At 39.9% G+C, this 22,833-nt stretch overlaps 1 protein-coding gene across 4 annotated transcripts in view; it reads left to right on the forward strand.

The window, feature by feature from the left end:
• Positions 1-22,833, forward strand: part of LOC122540699 (galactosylgalactosylxylosylprotein 3-beta-glucuronosyltransferase 1-like) — a 171,565-nt gene that overhangs the window by 128,149 nt on the left and 20,583 nt on the right. For 3 of the 4 annotated variants that reach the window (XM_043676812.1, XM_043676811.1, XM_043676813.1), the window contains one exon: positions 17,367-17,509. In XM_043676812.1, coding sequence (XP_043532747.1) covers positions 17,398-17,509 — 112 coding nt within the window. In that variant the 5' untranslated portion in view covers positions 17,367-17,397. Of the gene's footprint in view, positions 1-3,525; positions 3,537-17,366; positions 17,510-22,833 lie in introns of those variants that run through there. The other variant, XM_043676814.1, reaches the window with a different exon arrangement.

Genomic DNA, 22,833 nt, shown 5'->3' on the forward strand with positions numbered 1-22,833 from the left:
TTAAACAAAAATATTCAAGGAAATATTGCAGCACAGTCAAGATATAAGGGAGTCACATAAGGAAATTATAAAGGTGATTAACAGGAGATCTGTTTTAAATTGTATTTCAAGATACGTGAATTAGTGGTCAAAGATATGCTGAGTTGTAACTTAAAATATATTCTAGGGTTTGCTATGTGTTAGTTACAAATCATCAGAACAAACAAGAAGTAATTTAATATTTGAAATATGATCAGAATACATTGTGTGCCCAGTAATAATTGATCTTGTGTATAAGTTGACCCCTGAATTTAGCTAAAAATCCAAACACTTTCCACTTACCACCCGCTCACCACCAAAGTCAAACTCATTATAGAGCTATAGTCATACAGCACGGAAACAGACCCTTCAGTCCAAACAGAACTGTAAAACCTGCGCCCACACCTCCTCCCTCACCTCTATCCAAGGCCAGAGCTATAGTCATACAGCACGGAAACAGACCCTTCAGTCCAAACAGTCCATGCCAACCATAATGCCAAGCTAAACAATTCCACTTGCTGCGCCAGGCCCACATCACTCCAAATATATCTAATTCCTGTACTTATCAAAATGTCTCTTAAATGTCACTTCTTCTGGACATTCATTCTATGCACGAACAACTCTCTGTGTAAAACATTTGCCTCCCATGTCTTTTTAAAATTGTTCTTCATTCACCTTAAAAATATGACCCCTTCTTGATACAAGTCTGCTAATTCACAGAATCAAAACAAAGCACACTATCAAAGATAATTGTTCAGGTCCTCATGTCTGTGATCATCAGCTCATGGCATTACAGTGACTAACTCACTTCACACTCTGATCCTTTCAATTCCACTCTATAGCACAACAATGCAGTATGAAAGAGAGATATCATATACCAACCCATTTCAAACTTAAATTCACTGAGATTGCAGAGCATTCAAATTTTTATGGATGAGCTACAGAAATCAAAATTCAGATAGGAATGTTTGAGATTGGAAGAAGCTGTGTATATGGCTTTGGTGGATCTTTCGAATAAATATACAGATAGAGGGAAACCTAGGTTGTGGCTACAGTTCAAATTATGTAATAGCAAAGTGCATTAATAAAAATCACCAGAATAGACTCACAAGCCTGGATTTTTTTAATCACAAGACAAAGCCTCTCCATCGCAGTAAAAATCACAGAAAATATGAAGTCCATTCCACTGAACTTGTCATTTCAAATTTTTGCAAGGGAGGATTTGGAAACAGCCCTGGCTTCACACATGTGTTTTTGCAAAGAAACTTGGCCAGATAATTATCAGCTGCCCTCATTTAAGCTCCAGTTTTGTGTCGCCACTGTCTGAAACCCAAAGCGAAGAGAGCAGATCAAGTTAAAACAGATCAAAACAGGTCAATCTCAATGTATTTATTTTGGATTACCCAGATACTATTTGGAGAGTTGAAGTAATCGTGTCTGTGGGTCTAGGGCATCTTTGAGGGGAAGGAGGGGGATATGGAGTAGCAAGTGTTCTTGAAGGTATCAGGTACCTTTTAGGAGTCAAGTACACTTTGTTAGGGCAAAGTGGATGATAACATACACTTTGTGATTACTAAAAGGAGACAAAATTATGCTTGAAAAGTGTTTAAACCCATTGCAACTGTTAAGATGTAAAAGGCCAGACAAACTATCAAACGTCTTTCAAATTCTTTAACTGTCAAAGAGCTGTCAGAAAAATGTGTGGAGTTAAAAAAATTAACTTTTTTTAAATGCACCTGTTCTGTAAGCCATTAAAGGATTCTGCTGCATGACGGATTTCCCAGCCTATCATTTTCCTAATAGAGTGCTTGACAAGAACACAATTTGATTCACAACTCTTAACTATTTATAGAATAAGATTTTAGTTTTATTTTCCTGAGAGATTATGTATTTAAATGAAATGTTTGTTTTCATAAGGGATTAGTTAAAGGAATTTCAATGTATTTGATAATAATTTTGTGTCAATGGCTTTTTTTTAAAATAGTGACAAAATGAGGAAACACATAACTACATTTTATGCCAGCATGGCTCCTTAGGTTTGTCCCTGGTGAATAGTAGATGAATTGGTATGGAGAGGGAATGGCAATGGTGGTGAAGGGGGACACACGTTGGTAGTAAGTTGGAAAAAACACTGTACAGGGGTATTGGGCAGGTAAAGGGCTTAGGACAGTATTGAGGCTATGGGGTGGCATTGATGGGTGGTAGGGAGTATATGGGGAAGGAGACATGAAGGTTGATGGGTATAGGGCGATTTTTGGTATCTTTGCTTGGCAGACCTTGTACCCAGCCTTCATCAACAGCGAATGGCATTGGCTGTTGTTCTGGGGTCATCCAATCTGCTGACCAGGGAACCCTGCTACCCCAGAATGAAAATCTCACATTCCAGGCTAGTTTTCTTTTGGGTAATGTTTGCGAGGCCAGGAAATCTTCCATCTCCATTCCCCTGATCAGGAAACGAAAGTTGGGGATTCTGTTTTTGGTGAATCTATCTGAATTTACACCCAGAAAGAAGAAAAAAGATGTATGCATTGCAAATTTCAAAATCAGTCTCGGAGGGTGTACCGCGTCTGTGAAGAAAACCAATTTTTTATTGTGACAGAAGATTAAGATCTTACCTAATTTAAAATAACAATTTAATAATCAAACTATCATTTGGCTGTCTTTGCATGTTCAGGCTCACAAGAGTGAGCCTGAACAGGTTCTGATCCCCAAACCCGACAACAGCGAGATGATAGGAGAAGGTTGATTTCAACACTTATAGTCATAAAGATGTACAGCACAGAAACAGACCCTTTAGTCCAACCCGTCCATGCCGATCAGATATCCCAACCCAATTTAGTCCCACCTACCAACACCAGGCCCATATCCCTCCAAACCCTTCCTATTCATATATCCCAGATGCCTTTTAAATGTTGCAATTGAACTAGCCTCCACCACTTCCTCTGGCAGCTCATTCCACACATGCACCAACCTCTGCATGAAAAAGTTGCCCCTTAGATCTCTTTACCAACCATCTACTTCTAAGCTAAATGTTTAGTCTTAGAAACTTGACTTTTACACAGCTACAAACAGTAATCTTATCATTGTTTCTAAATGGTCAATGTGTCAAAGTTGCACTTTATTGCTTTGTAATAGCCTGACATATGTATGATATAATTGAATGGATATGATAATGTCATGGTGATATGTAGCAAGGCATTATGGGATAAGTGCAACAGGTTGAATAAAGGGTAGAACTGTTTACACTAGTAGGAGATGTACTTACAGAGCAGTATTATACACAATAATGTAAATACAAGAGTTGCAGAAGCCTAGCAGAGTCAGACAGCAGTCACTCATAGGTAAGGAAAAACTATGAGAAGCTACAAACTATCGGAAGAGACAAGGATAGGCATTTCTTCATTGTGCAGAATAGAACACTTAAACCTTGTCACAACAAAAAATAATATGCTTGATGATTTTCTTCATACACTAGGAAATGTGAGGAAATGCTTGGGACTAGATTCTTATTAGAACATGTTTGAGAGGCATTTGTACACCCAGCACTGCAAAGCACTGCATATTACTGTTGATAGTGGTGGAGCCTACCAAGGGTTAACTTATCATTTGCATTCTACTCAATAAGCTGCTTATCCAGCACATGTTTCAGTGACAATAATGTGTATCACATTGTAGTGATTGTAATGAGCTCAGCCAGCTGGATCACAAAGAATATGAGTTCCCTGATTGAGGGTGTTAATCTGTTCCAATCAGGGAGCCCTGACTGACAGATAAGAACAAGAGGGCAGAGGTGGGTACTGCAGATGCTGGAGATTAGAGTCAAGATTAGAGTGGTGCTGAAAAAGCACAGCAGGTTAGGCAGCATCCGAGGAGCAGGAAAATTGATGTTTCAGGCAAAAGCCCTTTATCAGGAAAGATAAAAACAGGAGTGTTAGACATCCTGTTCATTCTGAGAGCTGGCTCTGAGGAATCTCTACATGTCAAGGAATCTCTACATGTAATTAAAGGGTGACTTGGTGATGGGATGCTGGCCTCTGTGGAGTCATTTCACACACCACTGCACAAAGTTAAATGATAGGTTTTGAATATCATTCAAAAATACAACCTGACCAGTCAGTAATATGAAAAAGTTTGTGCAATAGTTCTGCCAACCCTGTGCATCATTTTTTTAAAAGTAGAATAGCATTGACTGTTTTCCAGTTTTGTAATATCATATCTGTCACAAAGAAACATTTCATAAATAGTTCTGCATTGATCTGCACTGAAACTATGCCATTCCATGTTCAGTACACTTCTCTGAATTACATTATTGCCATTTTTAGCGACAGTTAAGGTTCAGATGTGGATTGACACATACAGACATCCATTTATGATTAGCACTTGCATCAATTCTTTTGGCTCATCTAATGCATGCCTGAGTCACTGAAAGTCCCAACAACAAAAACACTAGTGTCACCTCTAAGAAGCACAGGCCATTGTTGAAAGAATACTCCAGAAATGGAGTGCTGTAGTGCATTTTTAATTTAGCTCTTTGGATATGCCAGCACATCCATTAGTTTGGGCAAAGAAAAGGCAAGGCTCAATGAAGTACATAATGAAGAAATTGGAACTCTTTGAATTGTTTGCTCTGTTTGCTTGGGAGAAGGTGCCTCTTTCTGGGTAGATTTTTATGTGACCTTAGACTGTTGCTATGGTGACGAGCACAGCTAACTCTTTTAGCCAAAGTTGCATAAAGAGTCATTTTTGGCAGGATGAAAAGTAATATGCCATCATTTACTTCATAGGCACGGAAGTTGATTGTGGCCACATAATCCAGTTTTAGCTCACAAGTCACGGAAAGAACTTGCTTATGTCACATCTTTGGACAAAATTCCTGCAGCAGCCATTTCATCAGGCACAGGTGACAGACTACTCTGTTAGCTGCTGAAAATTACCTGAACTAATAGAAGATTAAGGAAAGAAAGTTATGTTCTTAAGAGGTTTTCTTTGAGCATCATTGAGAGTTCCAGCCTATTCTCTAGTCTCAAGTGATAAATGTACAATTTGAATAAAATGACCCTTGGGGAGGAAGAGACAGAATTTCTCCGTGCACTGTATCTAATGAAGTTGCAAAATCACTTATATAAGAGCTGAATTGTAATTGCATTACAGAATGTAGGGAGAAACTTTTACCCACAGGTTAGGGAATAATTTGAATGCATAGCTCCTGATGTTTTAGTGAGCTATTATCATTTCTGATTTGTGAGGGCCTCGGGGAATATGGGAAGGGCAGTGCGAGTTTGGACACTGAATGAGGACAGGTTTGATGATTGACTATTGCTGGGACATTTGAGGAGAGATGGTTATACAGTAATAATGTCACTGGACTACTAATCCAGAATCCCAAGATACTATTCTGGGGACATGGGTTTGAATTACACCATAACAAATGGTGAAATTTGAAATCAACAAACAAAAAACTAGCCTGGCAAGCATGTTACCACTGTGGATTCTTGTGAAAACCCTTTTGTTACGTTCTTTAGAAAAGGAAATCTGTCATCTTTACCAATGATGGTCTACATGTGACTCACCAGACCCACAGCAATGTGGTTAACCCTTAAGTTCCCTCTGAGAAGTTAGGGATGGGCAATAAATATGGCCCAGATTCTGGATCAGTGGTGCTGGAAGAGCACAGCAATTCAGGCAGCATCCGAAGACAGGCCTGTCTTCGGATGCTGCCTGAATTGCTGTGCTCTTCCAGCACCACTGATCCAGAATCTGGTTTCCAGCATCTGCAGTCATTGTTTTTACCTAATAAATATGGCCCAGCCAGTGACATCCATTTCTCAATTTTACATGACTCTCATAGTAGAATCCCTACAGTGCAGAAACAGACCATTCAATCCATCAATTCTGCACTGACCCTCCAACAAACATCACACTTCCCCATCCCTGTGACCCTGCATTTCCCATGGCTAATCAACCTAGCTGCACATCCCTGGACACCTAGCATGGCCAACCCATCTAACCTGCACAGCTTTGGACTGCGGGAAGAAACCAGAGAACCTGAAGGAAACCCATGCGGATACAAGGAGAACATGCAAAGTCTACATAGACAGTCACCCAAAGCTAGAATCGAGCTCAGGTCCTGGCGTTGTAAGGCAGCAGTGCTAACCACTGAGCCATTGTGCCATACACCCACGAGCAGGTTTTAAGAAATCACTGTTTAAGTCTCTCCATGAAGGAGGAGGCTAGCCTTCAATGCAATTCACTGGGAAGAACAATAAGGAATGAAATCAGCAAGTTTAACAGTTCTTAACGGCTGCTGGTTATCCTTGAAGCAGAGGGGATGGGGTGGGGAGTGACATTACAAATTCATCTTTTAGTGATGATCTTTTGCCTTTCACAGTAAGTAGGTAATTCGCTGTGTTTGACATTGAGTAAGTCTTCAAGAGTGGACTACTGCTTGTTATATAGGCAAAAACAAGGACTGCAGATGCTGGAAACCCAAGTCTGGATTAGAGTGGTGCTGGAAAAGCACAGCAGGTCAGGCAGCATCCAAGGAGCAGGAAAATTGACGTTTCGGGCAAAAGCCCTTCATCAGGAATAGAGGCAAGGAGCCTGCAGGGTGGAGAGATAAAATGTTATATATCCAATTCCAAAACAAGGATATTTTGCTTGATTTATGTCCCACATTTACCACTATCAAAATGTTGTTGTGGGGATGTCTGTGTTTCATACCACTGGGGAAACTTACAGCTAATAATCAGATGTTTGCAAATCTGCTGTTCCAGAACATTGGGAAAAGGACCTAACTGAAGCTGGATAGATTGAGTTCGCGTATTCACTGGGCAGGGGTGCTGTTTGTAGGCCATCATTACCAATAATAAAATGTAGTTTCCAAATTTCAGATCTGCTCCCAAAAACTTTTCAGATTCAACATTTTTAATCAGTCCAGTCAGTGGTTCCCATGTCACTTGACTGAGTAATGTCTAATCCTAAATAGCATGACCGAGAAACAAGTTACATTTATATAGCATCTTTAATATTGTAGAAATATTCAAAGGTACTTCACAGAAATATAATCAGATAAAATTTGTTACTCATCCAATTAAAGCAAGGAGCTGAGGCAGAGATGGGTAAAACTTGATCCAGGACCAGAACAGTAAAGGGCATTTGTTAAATAAAATGGTACAATAATCTCACATTTGTGTTTCCTAACCTTTTCAATGATTCCATTTCAGTGAGATAAGGCCAAAAACAAGTCATGGAATCATACAGACAGAGGCCATTCAGCCCAAAGTTTTTAGCCGTTTGTTGAATGGTGTTCAGTTAGCCCCTTTTCCCTGACTGTCATCAAATCAACATCAAAGAATTGGTTTGTTTGGTGATTTTTAAGAGCATACAATGAAATTTCCGTTATATCCCAATGAGCTCCTCCCCGGTTCTAGCAGATAAAATGCTGCTAAGACCTTATTCGCAGGCTAAAGATCTGCTTTTCTTCTCAGCCATTTCTCGGAATCTGGCAGAATCTACATTCAGGGAACAAGACTCAGTCCTGGTCTGGTTGGGTTTCTTTCTCACAGCACACCTCCTGAATAGACATCGGGCTGTGTGTTTGTCATGATTGATCTTCACTGGGAAGTTTGACCCTGTCTGTCTCCAGGCTGGCCAAGAGGACTGTCTGTGAAGCTGGTTACTATGCTTCTAGGTGGAAGCTCCCTTAGAAAATATCTCCTGCTGTTCTCAAATTAATAACATCATTCAGACATAATGAGCAATGATAGCTTAGAGAAAAGAAGTTAAATCAGCATAATCACCCAATCTCTTATCTGGAATGAGTTAATGATCCTACTTTCTCAGAGAGGAATGACACATAAGTACCATTGCTCCACACACTGGTTCTCTTAGCTTTCCATGCATACATCTCAGCCTTCCTATACAGGATATTAACTATTTAAGAACAAATATACACTTAGGAGTAATATTCTAATCAAAACAAAACATGCAGTTTAAATCTTGTCTGACAGTTAGGTCCTTTCATAATTGCTAATATTTAGTGTGGTCTTTACCGTACAAGGGTAAGACCAGAGCTGAGAAATTCTGATTATCTGGGGCTGCTCTCTTCAGAAAAGACAAAGTGATGATCTTATAGATATCCTTAGAATTATGAAACAATTTCATACGTAAAAATAGCTTCCACATGTGGGAGAGATCAGAACTAGGGGGTCACAAATATTACGTAGTTATTATCAAGTGCTATAAGGGTTTGAAGACCAACTGGTGATTCCTTTTTGTATGTGGAACTGTTTGTGATGCAGACCATTTCCAGTATTCTGTGACAATCTAACTGAATAAGCAACTCCAAAAATCAACAGATGGCAACATTCAATGGGAGGATATTACAAGTTTTTTCAGATAGGACACTCAGGACAGTTAGGGTTCAGGGGAGACAGAGGTGGGTTGAAGGCTAATACGTCTGTGAAAGAGTGAGCTCTAGACTCCATTTTAGGAATGCAATTGAGTTCTATTAATGGGAAGGCAGCTGACAAACACAGATACTGAGTAGGGGGACTCAGTGAGGAGTCAAAAGCAGCTAAGTGGTTCTATAATGTTAAAATGATACCATTGAAAAGTCCAAGGAATTAATACGAATTATAGATAGGAATTGGAAACAGGACTCAGTGGAGTTCCTGGGGAGTTGAGAAAGTTGAAAAATCATTCTGGGTTCGGTAAAACATAAGGGCTTGAAATTAATACAACATTAATACCTCAATGCAATGAGAGGATGTGGTTTGAAAGCTGACAAATACTATTTTCTTGATGTAACTGAGCAAGATTAAAGCCCAAGGTCAGGACTGTCTAAGTGCAACTAATTTTTGGTGATGAGTAGGAGGAGGTGATGGCCTAACGTTACTATTGCTGCACTGTTAATCCAGTGACCCAGGAATGTTCTGGGGATCTGAGGTTAATTCCCTCCATGACAATCCACTAAAAGAAAATCTGGAATTAAGAGTCAATGATAATCATCAATCCATTGTCGATTGTCAGGAAAATCCATCTGGTTCACTAAATGTCCTTTAGAGAAGGAAGTCTGTCATCCTTACCTGGTCTGGACTACATGTGATGTCAGACACAGCAATGTCATTGACTCTTAAGTGCCCTCTGGGCAATTGCGAATGGGCAATAAATGCTGGCCTAGCCTGTGACACCCTCATCCTGTGAATGAATAAAATGAAAGTTATGCTTATGAATAACTTCTGAGCAGTTTCAGAGTCTGCGGAATGTAAATCCAGGACAGAAGGATGATTCACCAGAAAAGGAGTAATTATTGAATCGGTCCATGACAGAAGAGTTCCCAACCTGAAGTTTAAAAACCAGGCTAACAGAAGTGAAAAATTGTAACCCTTTGTGAATTTAACTGAGATTTGACGACTCATCATGTATTAACTTCTGCAATAATTGCTGAGAAATCCATGGGACTTGTGTGGATCACATTTCATGTTTAGTGTGTGCCATGAGGTGTTTGATCATAGTATATTACACATAGTGTCATAGAATCGTATAGCATGGAAACAGACCCTTCAATCCAACTAGTCCATGCCGAACATAATTCTAAACTAAACTCATCTCACCTGCCTGCTCCTGGCTCATATCCCACCAAACCTTTCCTGTTCATATACTTATCCAAACAACTTTTAAACATTGTAATTGTGCTCAAATTCCCCACTTCCACAGAAAGTTCATTCAACACATAAACAGCCCTCTGTATAAACAGTGTGCCCCTCATGTCTTTTTTAGATCTCTCTGCCCTCACCTTAAAAATGTGTCCCCTTGTCTTGAACTTGCCTAGCCTCTGGAAAAGATATGATCACCTCTCAACCTCCTATGCTGCAGTGCAAAAAGTCCCAGACTATGCAGCCTTTCTTTATAACTTAAACCTTCCATACCCAACAATATCCTGATAAATCTCTTTTGAACCCTGTCCAGCTTAATAATATCCTTCCTATAACTGGGAGACCAGAATTGAACACAATATTTCAGAAGAGACTTCACCAATATCTTGCACAACCTCAACGTGACTTCCCAACTCCCATACTCAAAGGACTGAACAATGAAGAAAATGTTTACCACATATTATTTCTGGGTGTTAGAACTAAATTTAACATACATTGCACTGTATTCATAATTCAAATTTAAAGCAAAGATTTACTGTTTATTCAAAGCAGTGGAACATTGTGGCTTATTGAGGTCCTGGATCTGAACTTTTGTCTACTTTAAAAGAAGTGGTTACAATCCCTAACCAGATTGTAACATAATTTGGAGAGCATATCAGGGATCGCAATATAAATTTGTCCCTCCTGTGATTATAATAAATGACATGAGGTAGTTGGGACCAAAGCACAGGTGGGTTTAAAGCGAAGCTAAGTAACTACATGAGGCTGAGAGAAATAATAAAATTAAGTTAACTGAAGTAAAATTGGAATGGGGACTGATGCAGAGAATAAACAATGATATTTTTCTTTTGGACTCAGTAACCTGTTTCAGTAAATTGCCTTGATATAATATTACATGATCATCTGAATGCCTCTGTGGTAATAATGGTTTGGAATAACAAAACTTAGAAGCTTCCCCACAGTTTGACAGCTTTCCAATGATCATTGGCCTTGTTTGCACCAGCAAAGTCAGACGGAATCAACAAGCCATTCAACTTTGATTGAGCTATTCTGCCTATTGGCTCAATATTCAATCAACACAGAAAAAGCTGCATTGCTTAATGTAACCATGGTAAACATGATCTCTCTTGGAAGATAATAGATCTCAGCACAGAGTGGAGCGACATGATATTGTGGACCATGATTTTAAAAATTACTTAATATCATTTGAAATGAAAGGGTTGATTTTCTGACAAGGCACACCTGGTGAAGAGGCTTAATTATGGAGAGGAAGCATGTATCCCGAATGATTGGGAACTAATGGGTATCACAGATCTGAATTTGAATAGCCCCAGCAGGCAAGACTCCCTGCCAACTGCTGTGTCGGGAAATGTACCTTGAAGTTTCTCTGTAAAACTACAAGACTAATCTTCACAGTACAACAGAAATAACATCTAGTGTGATAGAGCTTTTATTACAGTCTTTAAGCCAGATTTCTGTGTCTGGCTCCTCCAGGAATTGTAAAAGAAATCTTGCTTTTATAACCAAACAAACCCAGTGAGATGACAATCTCTCTGTAACACCTTAAAATTACCTCCTCATTAAAACAAAGTCAAAGTCAATTAAAACCATTACTCACAATGCACAAACTAATTATAAGGGAACCTTATTATGGCAAAACCTGTCACACACGCGCATTTCCCAAGTACCAAACATTTCCTGAGTTCTTGCTGTAAACAATTTCAATTTCAATAAAGCTGATTAAGAATGCTTTACCAGTCCCCAGAGCTAATAATAATCTAATTTCAGTGTGATGTAGCAAATAATATAATTGACTTCCTATTAGCTGGTGTCACCTTGGTCTCATTGCAGAAACAGATAAACACAAGAGTGCAGCTTTGTCAGAGGTACTTAAAATGTTAAACCCATCTACCAGTTCTATTGATTCAGATGGAAATGAAAGGTTCCATTAACTTCAATTCCCTTAATAGCACCACAGAAACAACATGTGATTTCATCAGAAGTCAACTATAAAGCCCTACGAGCCTTCGCCATCATTCAGTCAGATTCTGCTGATGTTTTACCTCAAATCTTATCCCTTGATTCTCTTGGTATCTAAACATTTGAGGATGGTTATATAACACAAATTCGTTTTCTCACCAGCAATATGATACAATTTGTACAAAAAATGAATCCAGTCACAGTAGAATTTGTTCTTTCATGTTATGTTTGAGGCTCTCACTGAACTCGAGACGCTGTCATTTCTCATTACAACAAAGTTTGAAGGACCTGAGAACAATACATGCAATAAAGCATTTTTCAGAGGATTATGAGAGGTTTGAAGGGCTAACCTTCTTCTCTTCTGAGCATAACTCAGATCAGTAATAACAGCTTCTTTCCCGAACTGTGGAAATGACACAGCACAAAAGGGGGCCTCATGGCCAATCTTATCTACTTTCTGGGGGGGGGGGAGCCATAGCAAAGTGGTAACATCATTAAACTCACAATGCACGGGCTAAGCACAATGTCTGGCATCATGTTTTAAAACAAATAAGGAAAGCAGTTGGTGAAATTAAATTCACAGACAAAAATCCAGGATTGAGAGCTAGTTTTGTTCATGAATGGTCTTCAGAGAAAGCAGTCTCCCACCTAGCCCAGTCCAGCCGACATGTGGCTCCAGGCTCACAGCAGTGTGGTTGACTTTTACCTGTCCTCAGAAATAGTCCAAGCAAACCATTCAGTCCAAGCACAATTTAAAATGATTGGGTGTAATATAGAACCAGATGGCAGAGTTTAAAGTGTTCTGCAAAAGGAGCAAATGTGAGGTGAGAAAACCCTTTGTTGTATGGTTCTGAAATGCACAACCTTGAAGTGTGATGGAGGCAGGTTCAATTGAGGATTCAAGATGGCATTGGCTAATTATTTAAGTAGAAGCAATGTAATGGGAAAATGCAGGAGTTTGGCATTAAGTCAAAATGTTCTACAGCTGGTATAGACATGATGGGCCAAATGGCCTTGTTGTGTACCTTAACAATTTTGTGATTCTACAATAAAGTGTATCTTTAATTTTTTTTTATATATCAATCATTACAGATGAGATAAGATACAAGCAGAACCAGTCAGCTGCTGAAATAGTATATTGCTAACATATCTCTATGCACAGATTAAACATTGCACTCTAGTGTATAAAATATAAAATTATCAATTAGAATGTAGAATTACACAACATGAAATGAAACTATTTATTTTATTTGTGTACTGTGGAAACTACTTACTTCAGTAGATGAGTAATGTGATCCCACAGAGCATTTGCTTCTATGCTCTCTGTAAACTATGATGTGAGAGGCTCAGCTAATTGTGGGAATTGAAGAGGGCTAGGAGTCGGAGTAATTCATGCATTCATAGATTCATATAGTGCAGAAAAGACCCTTTGGCCCATCGAATCTGCACTGACATAACTACCACTAAAAGTGCACCAATCCCAATTTCCTGCACTGGTCCCACATCCTTGAATGTTATAGATGAGATGAAAAGATTCCTGCTCACAGAAATGTTGCTTCAGAATCGAACTGACTCAGCTTTTAATGATTCTGAAAGCTGCGCTACTGCCAGAGCCCACGGTTTCTCACTGCGGATTTTTCCTTAATCAACCTTATTAAATGTCTAGAGCAGATGGGACTGAATCCAGATCTTCGGGCCCAGAGATAGGTGCGTTCGTACTGTGCCACAAGAGCCCTTAGTTTCTTAATATATCTTAACATATAGCATAACATTTCTTAACCCATCAAAGGGACCCTATCTACCATATCTGAAAAAGGGGCGATTCCCAAGCCCACTTTCCATCATTCCTCACCCATTCATTTTAATGTCTAGAGAATCCCTAAATGCCCTCTCACTTGGGGATGCTCCACATCTGGATGACCACCTGAGAAGTCACTTGTGTGATTCATTAAGTTAATGGCAGCTCTAGGCTGAAGTCCACTTGTGATTTATATTTCCCCTGATCCTTTGCAAATTCCACACAAGATAATCTTCAATAACCTCAAGAGTACCCTGCATTAATTTCCCTGAATGGAATTTGTTTGGATTGAACTTCAAACAACCAGTAGAAGAGTTGATTATTACTATCTGAAAAAAAACCAACTCAGCACCATATCATATTTATTTTCATGAATATTACTGAAATATTCACCTTTTTTAGGCACTCTTTATCTCCCAATCATCAGAACAATTTGTAAAAATACCAATCCAAGGGGAAAGCAGCATTTCTGCTGAATGAGAGGAGAGCACTCCTTGGTAGAGACATTGTGATAGAGAATGTAATAGTTAATGATGATTGATACTCAACAGCCATTGTTGAATATTTAAACCAAATTGGTTAACTCTGATTAGTCAATGCATGGCCCTGAGAAAAAAAGAACAAATTGCTATTACGGATTTTTTTTGATTGGAATAGGTGCAGAATGTGCAGTACGTATGTAACAAATATCCTCACTATTTCTCTACGAGAGTTATGGGTTTAGCTGTATCCCATGTACTGCAACAGTTCAGGAAGGCATTTCTTCACCACTGCAGTACGTGCATATGTTCTTTCTGTTTGCACATAACAGGGCCCTGTATATACAGTACGTGTAGTTTCCGATATACAGTACATGTAGTTTCCAGTTAATGCAAGTGTGACATAATGTGATCCCAGGTGACAATCCAACAGTGGTTGTCAATGTAATTCTTTGCACACTCAGTATTATGCAGCAATTATTGGCCAATTGCAGAATCACATCCTGTAGAGTCACAGAGTCATGCAGCACAGAAACAAACCCTTTGATCCAACTTGGTTTCCCAAACTAGTGCCATTTGATTCATATTCCTCTAAACCTTGTACCTGTCCAAATGCCTTTTAAATGTTGTAATTGTATCAGCATCTACCACTTCCTCTGCCATTTCAATTCCATATGCATACCACCCTGTACATGAAAATGTTGCCCCTCAGAAAGTTTTTAAATCTTTCCCCTTTCACCTCAAAACTATGCCCTCTAGTTTTGAATTCCCCTACCCTAAGATAAAAACCTTGGCTATTCACTTTACCTATGCCCCTCATGATTACATAAACTTCTATAAGGTCACACCTCAACCTCTATGCTCCAGGGAATGAAGTCCCAGCCTATCCAGCCTCTCCTTGGAAACTGTTGCAAGTGTTGCCAGTGCAGGCTGCTTCAGTACATTTGATAACTTGCTTGTTGCAAGCAGCAAAAGGATCATACCATTTGCTAAGATCTGCCAGTATTTGGGATTAGAATCTGGCATCACAATGGAAAAGAAATTGGCACACATCATTACTAATTTATTTGATAGGAAGTATTTTTGATAGAAAGTTATTATCCTCTTAGTGGTGATTAGCAGTCACATTGCTACTGCATAATAGCTGTGTGGAACAGTTAACTTTAACTGTTGCTCAAATGTTTGACATACCTTATCCATCAAGGGTAATCTGAGGTAGACTAGCCACTTTTCAAGGCCAGTGAGAAATTTACAGTGAGAGATGGCATGATCAGATTAACCATTATCACCCAGGATGGTTCTGGTTTGCTCTATTTCAATATCAATTTAGCAGTTTCTGAAGTGTGAGCTGATAATTGCATGGCAAGGTCAAAGAGATCTTTGGGATTTCAATGAATGGTGGTGTATCATTGACTAGCATGAGTTCATGGTTGAGAAGTTAACAGGGGAACAACTGAAATAAAGTGTGAATTGAATCGGGTGAAATAAATTCAACTAGGAGAAAGTGAGGACTGCAAATGCTGGAGATCAGAGTCAAAGAGTGTGGTGCTGGAAAAGCACAACCAGTCAGGCAGCATTCAAGGAGCAGGAGGATCGACGTTTCTTGCATAAGCTCTTCATCAGGAATGAGGAATGCCATGAAATGCAACAGTTTCCAGCACACACTCTTCGACTAAAATAAACTCAAGTTAGGTATGGAAATAGAAATCAAGAAAGAAGAAAGGTTGATTAAGAGAATGAGAATGAAAGAAAGAAGCAAAAATGAGAACTTCAAAAAGATTATTATTATTCCAGCAGTAGCAGGCATACAGTGCTGAAAACCATACAGCTGGACTAAGACAAGTAATTCGAGAACACATTTGTTCGTCTGAGTACTCCAAATAATCAGCCTGTTCTCATCAAGCAGTAGAATTAAAATAGTATCCAATAATATTGCTTGCTTTTGGCTTTGAAAGAGTGAAAAATCATATTTTTGCCTTTAAAAGCCTGTCAGATTTCGTTCAGTTGCTGTGTGCTGATGCCATGTGTGTTGTAACAGTGATGACTCAGTGATATGTGAAAATGTAATGTTTAGACAATCAGAGCATTGTACTCAACCCTGACTGATTGAGTTTGAAATGTTTTATTGGCAACAGAGTCAGAAATGAAAAGGTCTGCGCATTGAATGTAATTTCTTATCTGAATGAAGGTGATATTTGCTAAGCTCTGATGACAACAGGTACAGTGCATTTGTTTAAGAGATGTAACATATTTTACATTGGTTCACTAGTCTATTGTATTCTAAATCTTCCAATAAACATTAAATCATAAATAAATGAAAACAGAAAATTCTGGAAATGCTCGGCAGCTCTGACCACGTCCATCTAGAGGGAGAAAAAATATAGTTAATGTTTAAGGTCAATGACCTGTTATCAGGACTCTGCTAACCTTGTTTCCTTCTCAACAAACCTGCTGAGTATTTCCAACATTTTCTGTTGCTATTTTAAATTTCCAACATCTACAATATTTTGCCTCTGCATCATGTTGTACAAACTATCTATCTGTTATGATGTGGAGGTGTCGGTGTTGGACTGGGGTGGACAAAGTTAAAAATGATACGACATCAGGTTACAATCCAACAGGTTTATTTGAAAGTACAAGCTTTCAGAGGGTTGCTTCTTCAGCAGGTAGCTACCTGACAAAGGAGCAGTGCTCCGAAAGCTTGTATTTTCAAATAAACGCGTTAGACTATAACCTGGTGCTGTATCATTTTTAACTTTGTCTGTTTGTTAGTTCACTCAAACACTTTTGAAAATAACATGCAGGTACTCTTTTTCAATTATTTCTTTATAACCATGTCCAGAAAACCCAAAATTGATCAGCATGAAACTCATCATCTTCTAATACTTCAGAATATTGATTCTTTCTGACACACACCCTCCTGAGTTATTTCTGTCCTGACTTTGATTTGGAATTAGTCCAGGTTGAGATTTCATCTTTACTTTCCTACACCCACCACCCCTTACATGCAGATACACACATTCTTCTAAGCTCACCCCATCCTTCTAAGGTATTTTTGCTCAAATGGGCACAGGATGAAGAGGACAACAGAGCATGCAAGCCCTAAAATTCCATCACTGTTTCTTTAAACTGAGCTCTGGAAGTGCACACAGCAGTTCTTGCTCTGATCAACTTGCTTCTAACAGCACTGTTGGAACCAATGATGCAGCAACATGTGGGTGGAAGATTAAGCCCCAGCTTTTCCTCAGATGCACTGCACTATCATTGTTTGTCCCAAAGGCAATATCTCACCTCTATGAAATAGGGACTACTGTAATTGTAGTAGTCTTCCATCAAATTGAAGCAGGAATGTCATGTGTAACTTCTGTAGAGCATTATGAACTCTGTTTTCCATTGAATGTACTGTAGCCCTAAACATTTTGGGATTTGTGGTAGGTGATGAAGGAATGTAGGACCAACCTTGGAGATGCCGAAGAGACGGGACATCCTCGCAATTGTATTGATTGTTTTACCCTGGACTCTGCTTATTACAGTTTGGCACCAAAACGCCATCTCACCCTTGCTAGCCCTGAGAAAGGGTAAGTGATGACAACTTTACAAGTTACCCAAACTATTCATTGTTTGTAAAATGATTCTTGAAAGGAACACTATTTTCTATAATTGTCCTCTAAATATAGAAACATCAGGATTGGAAAAATATAATCCATTGATGAAATATGAGAATTCAAAAAGATACCTTGTCCATGTAATATTTCTGCGAGGTGTTAATAAGCTAATAAATGTTCTGTAAATGCCAATATTGTGATGCCATTTCCAGGCAATTGAAAAGTGTCAACAGCCATCATTTTTCACTTAGATGAAAATTTGAAATAGTTGATGAAATATTTCTGAACTGAAAGTTATAGAAATTTCATTAAACTTTGTTTGGGTGCTTTGCTTTCAGTCATTTGTTTTCTCAATTATTTAAAATTATCTTCCTATACACATTCTAGTTGTGCAGATTTTTGTCTCTATTGTGTGGCTGATGAAATGTAGTGATAAAATTTGACCACCTTCCATGAACATTTTCCTTCTGCTTAGATTTTAGAAGAAATGTTAGACAGTTCCAGTAACAAATGAGAGATCCTGACTTTTGGACTTTCCACTACATGCTTCAGGATGGTGAAAGTATGAGGCAGATGATTGTCTAATTGAAAGGAGAGATTGAATTGAATATGAACAGTAATTAAATGTGAAAAGGAAGTACTATTGGAGTGTAAATGTAACTGAATACATTGGAAAATAAATAACAGATCATCAGTGTGAGGCACAGTTAATTAGAAAATTAATCAACACCAGTCAACAACTGAATGAAACAAGACAGCAGTGCAGCAAAAATTCTGGTAGATGAAAGAAGATTGGAGCATAGAAAGACAAAAAGGACAAGCTGGACCAACAATCTGTCCTATCCTGTCATATAACGGAACTTCAGTTCACCATCATCCCTATCCATCCATATCCCCTCAACAACCAGGTAATCTCCCTTGAGGAACAAGTCATCAGAGATAATTAAGAGAGTTGAAGCAAATGATTGAGGAAACTCCTGTGGAAATTCAACTGCAGTGTTCTGGGTGAGGTCAGACTGAAGCCTTGTACAAGAATGAAATATGTTTCCTGAATTATCTTGCAAATATTTTCTAATATCTCACTTGCCTTTTCAATAGCCTCATGAAATCCCAAATCTATTAATCCGATAGAACTAAAGACTATTTAACAGTTTTAAATTAATGAATATTAACCACCTTGAGGTATATAGAAGAATTGTGCATTGATTGCAATTACTCCACTAATTTAATTAACTCTTAAGGTAACACTGAGTGTGCTTTGTACAGTATTTCAAGGTTAATAATTTGCAGAACATTTTCAGGCCATCCTTTTGCTGTTCAATTGTGGGCAGTTGATGGTTTGGCTTACTGATGTTGTGTCTATTTGATATGCTCCTCCTCAGCCATTGGTAGGTCCTTGACTCATTGTCTGCTGATGCTCTATCTTGAGCTGGTTTTGTCAATGGTGACTTATCATTGCCCTCCACTCTCAGAGGCAGGGCCAGGAGGCAGGTCCCAAATCTACATTGATCAGACCAGGGAACTGAACCTTTACTGTTGGATTTATTCTAATCATTGTTAGCCATTGAGGCAACTGAGCTACCCAATCCAAATCTAATAAATAAATTGTATTTAATTTGTCATTAAATCTCAGGCTCTCTTGTCTCAGGCTCTCTTATCTAAATTATGTGAAATTTAGTTAACGAGTTCACACAAGAATATTTTGAAGCTGACTGACTTCCATCTTGCTGTAGATTAGAGTGGTGCTGGAAAAGCACAGCAGTTCAAGCAGCATCTGAGGAGCAGGAAAATCGACGTTTCGGGCAAAAGCCCTTCATCAGGAATACAGGCAGACAGTCTGAAGGGTGGAGAGATAAATGAGAGGAGGGTGGGGGTGGGGAGAAAGTAGCGTAGAGTACAATAGGTGAGTGGGGAAGGGGATGAAGGTGATAGGTCGGGGGGTGGTAGGTGGAGTGGATAGGTGGAAAAGAAGATAGGCAGGTAGGACAAGTCATGAGGACAGTGCTGAGCTGGAAGTTTGGAAATGGGATGAGGTGGGGGAAGGGGAAATGAGGAAACATTGATGCCCTGGGGTTGAAGTGTTCTGAGGCGGAAGATGAGGCGTTCTTCCTCCAGGCGTCTTGTGGTGAGGGAGTGGTGGTGAAGGAGGCTCAGGACCGCCATGTCTTCGGCAGAGTGGGAGGGGGAGTTGAAATGTTGGGCCACAGGCGGTGTGGTTGATTGGTGTGGGTGTCCCAGAGATGTTCCCTAAAGCGCTCTGCTAGGAGGTGTCCAGTCTCCCCAATGTAGAGGAGACCGCATCGGGAGCAGTGGATACAATAACTGATATTGGTAGATGTGCAGGTAAAACTTTGATGGATGTGGAAGGCTCCTTTAGGGCCTTGGATGGAGGTGAGGGAGGAGGTGTGGGCGCACATTTTGCAATTCCTGCGGTGGCAGGGGAAGGTGCCAGGACGGGAGGGTGGGTTGTAGGGGGGTTGGAAGGTGGACGTCCACATCCTGCACCACCGCCCTCAGACCCCACCCTTCCAACTGTAACAAGGACAGAACGCCCCTGGTGCTCACCTTCCACCCTACCAATCTTCACATAAACCAAATCATCTGCCGACACTTCCACCACCTCCAAACGGACCCCACCACCAGGGATATATTTCCCTCCTCACCTCTTTCCGCCTTCCGCAAAGTCCGTTCCCTCCTGACTACCTGGTCAGGTCCACGCCCCCCTACAACCCACCCTCCCGTCCTGGCACCTTCCCCTGCCACCGCAGGAATTGCAAAATGTGCGCCCACACCTCCTCCCTCACATCCATCCAAGGCCCTAAAGGAGCCTTCCACATCCATCAATGTTTTATCTGAACATCTACCAATATCATTTATTGTATCCGTTGGTCCCGATGCGTTCTCCTCTACATTGGGGAGACTGGACGCCTCCTAGCAGAGCGCTTTAGGGAACATCTCTGGGACACCCGCACCAATCAACCACACCACCCTGTGGCCCAACATTTCAACTCCCCCTCCCACTCTGCCGAGGACATGGAGGTCCTGGGCCTCCTTCGCTGCCGCTCCCTCACCACCCGACGCCTGGAGGAAGAATGCCTCATCTTCTGTCTCAGAACACTTCAACCCTTCAATGTGGACTTTAACAGTTTCCTAATTTCCCCTGCCCCCACCTCACCCTAGTTCCAAGCTTCCAGCTCAGCACTGTCCGCATGACACCCTCCTCCCTGACCTATCACCTTCATCTCCTCCCCCACTCACCTATTGTACTCTATGCTACTTTCTCTCCACCCCACCCTCCTCTCACTTATCTCTCCACCCTTCAGGCTGTCTGCCTGTATTCTTGATGAAGGGCTTTTTGCCCGAAACGTCGATTTTGCTGCTCGTCGGATCTTGATGAAGGGCTTTTGCCTGAAACGTCGATTTTCCTGCTCCTCAGATGCTGCCTGAACTGCTGTGCTTTTCCAGCACCACTTTAATCTAGAATCAGTTTTCCAGCATCTGCAGTCCTTGTTTTTACCTACCTGACTTCCACCTTGCAATTGATTCAGCTACACACATCTCTCACTTATTTTGCAAATTTCCTCAGGGATACTAGTTATGTCATAGGATAACTAGAATATTCAAGTTTTGGTCAGCTTCTTGAATTGAGCTAATAACCAAATCTAATTTCTGATAACCACTTATAGTCTAATTTTTAAATAAATGTATATTCAATATTTACATATTACGTTAGAAGCATTTATAAGACTCATGATTTTAATTTGAATTAACCCTTCAACTAATCTATTATTATATTAGCATGGTCATGAAATCACATTATTGTCACAACTCGCCAGACTGAAAATGTAATTTGAATAATGTCCCATTGCCAGACAACATAGGTGTAAAATGTAGGTATTCATACCTGGTTGGGACAGTGGGGCTCAGCCATCAATTATTGGATACTCAAATGCATATGTTGGAAACGTTGTATGATTGCAACACCACAACCAACAGTTAAGTTTAGAGAATCAGTGTTAAGACAAGTTTTGCTTTGTATAATCATATGGACATAGCATCTGTAAAAATATGTTTCGTATAAAACTATCTTCTACAATGGAATATTCCATAAATTTACAGAAATTAAATATATCTGGTTTTTTATAAAGAAGCGATACATTTTCCTGCCTCCTCTTCAATAAATCCAAGTTGTAGCCTTTGATCAATGAGGTAGGAAATTTGATCTGGATACTTTTCAATGATGTTCTGTAATCATGGCTTCATGGGACTCCACTCAGCTTGTTCTCATTGTTTTATCACCTCTCTGTTTTAGTGTGGCACTCCATGAAAAGGAAGATCAAGTCAGTGAAGTGCAGAATTGTGATTGTGAATCCATGATCCTGCAATCTTTGATGCCCAAATTTACTTTTTGCCCTTCTAGACTATTAAATATATTAGACATATCATTGTGTGTCATTTTAGCTCCATAACTATCAGTTATGTGCTGACAAGAACTCATAAAGTGAGCTGACATTGCTATGCAGTGCAAACTGAGTGCTGCTCTGTCATGGGTACCATCCCCTGGCTGGGTAATAGCGTCACGAATCTCACAGTGGCGAAGAGGTCCTTTGGCCATTGAGTCTGCACTGTCAAAGACTATAAATCTATTCTCTTCCTTCTTTCTAGCACTCGGCCTTGAATGTTATGACATTTCAAGTGCTTATCCACCTATTTTTTTAAAGGTTGTGAGGTTTCCTGCCTCAACTATTCCCCCCTCCCCCCACCCCATTCCAGGTTTTCATCACCTTCTGCGTGAAAGTAATTTTCCTCCAAATGGCCACTGAAACTGCCAGCTTTCTCTTTAAATTTCTGCCAACTTGTTATTGACCCTGCAACTAAAGAAAACAGCTGCTTTCTATCACCGTCTGTAATGACAATCTATACAACCCGTAATCTTATACACCTCAGTCAAATCCCCTCTCAGCCTTCTCCACTCTGAAGAAAAACAACTGAAGCTTATTCACCCTCTCTTCATAGCTAAACTGCAGCATCCCAGGCTACATCCTAGTGAATCCGGTCAGCATCCCCTCCAATGTACCTCCATCCTTCCAAGAGTGTGGTGACCAGGACTGCACATAGCATTCCAACTGTGGCCTAACCAACATGTTTCTTATCAGCTCCCTGCTTTTATAATCTATGTCATGATTGATAAAGGCAAGTATGCCTTCTTAACTATGTTGAAACTTTATTGCTGGAACAGCACAGCAGGTCAGGCAGCATCCAGGGAACAGGAGATTCGACGTTTCGGGCACAGGCCC

The sequence above is a fragment of the Chiloscyllium plagiosum genome, chromosome 35 (genome assembly GCF_004010195.1).
Source record: "Chiloscyllium plagiosum isolate BGI_BamShark_2017 chromosome 35, ASM401019v2, whole genome shotgun sequence".
NCBI classification, from domain to species: domain Eukaryota; kingdom Metazoa; phylum Chordata; class Chondrichthyes; order Orectolobiformes; family Hemiscylliidae; genus Chiloscyllium; species Chiloscyllium plagiosum.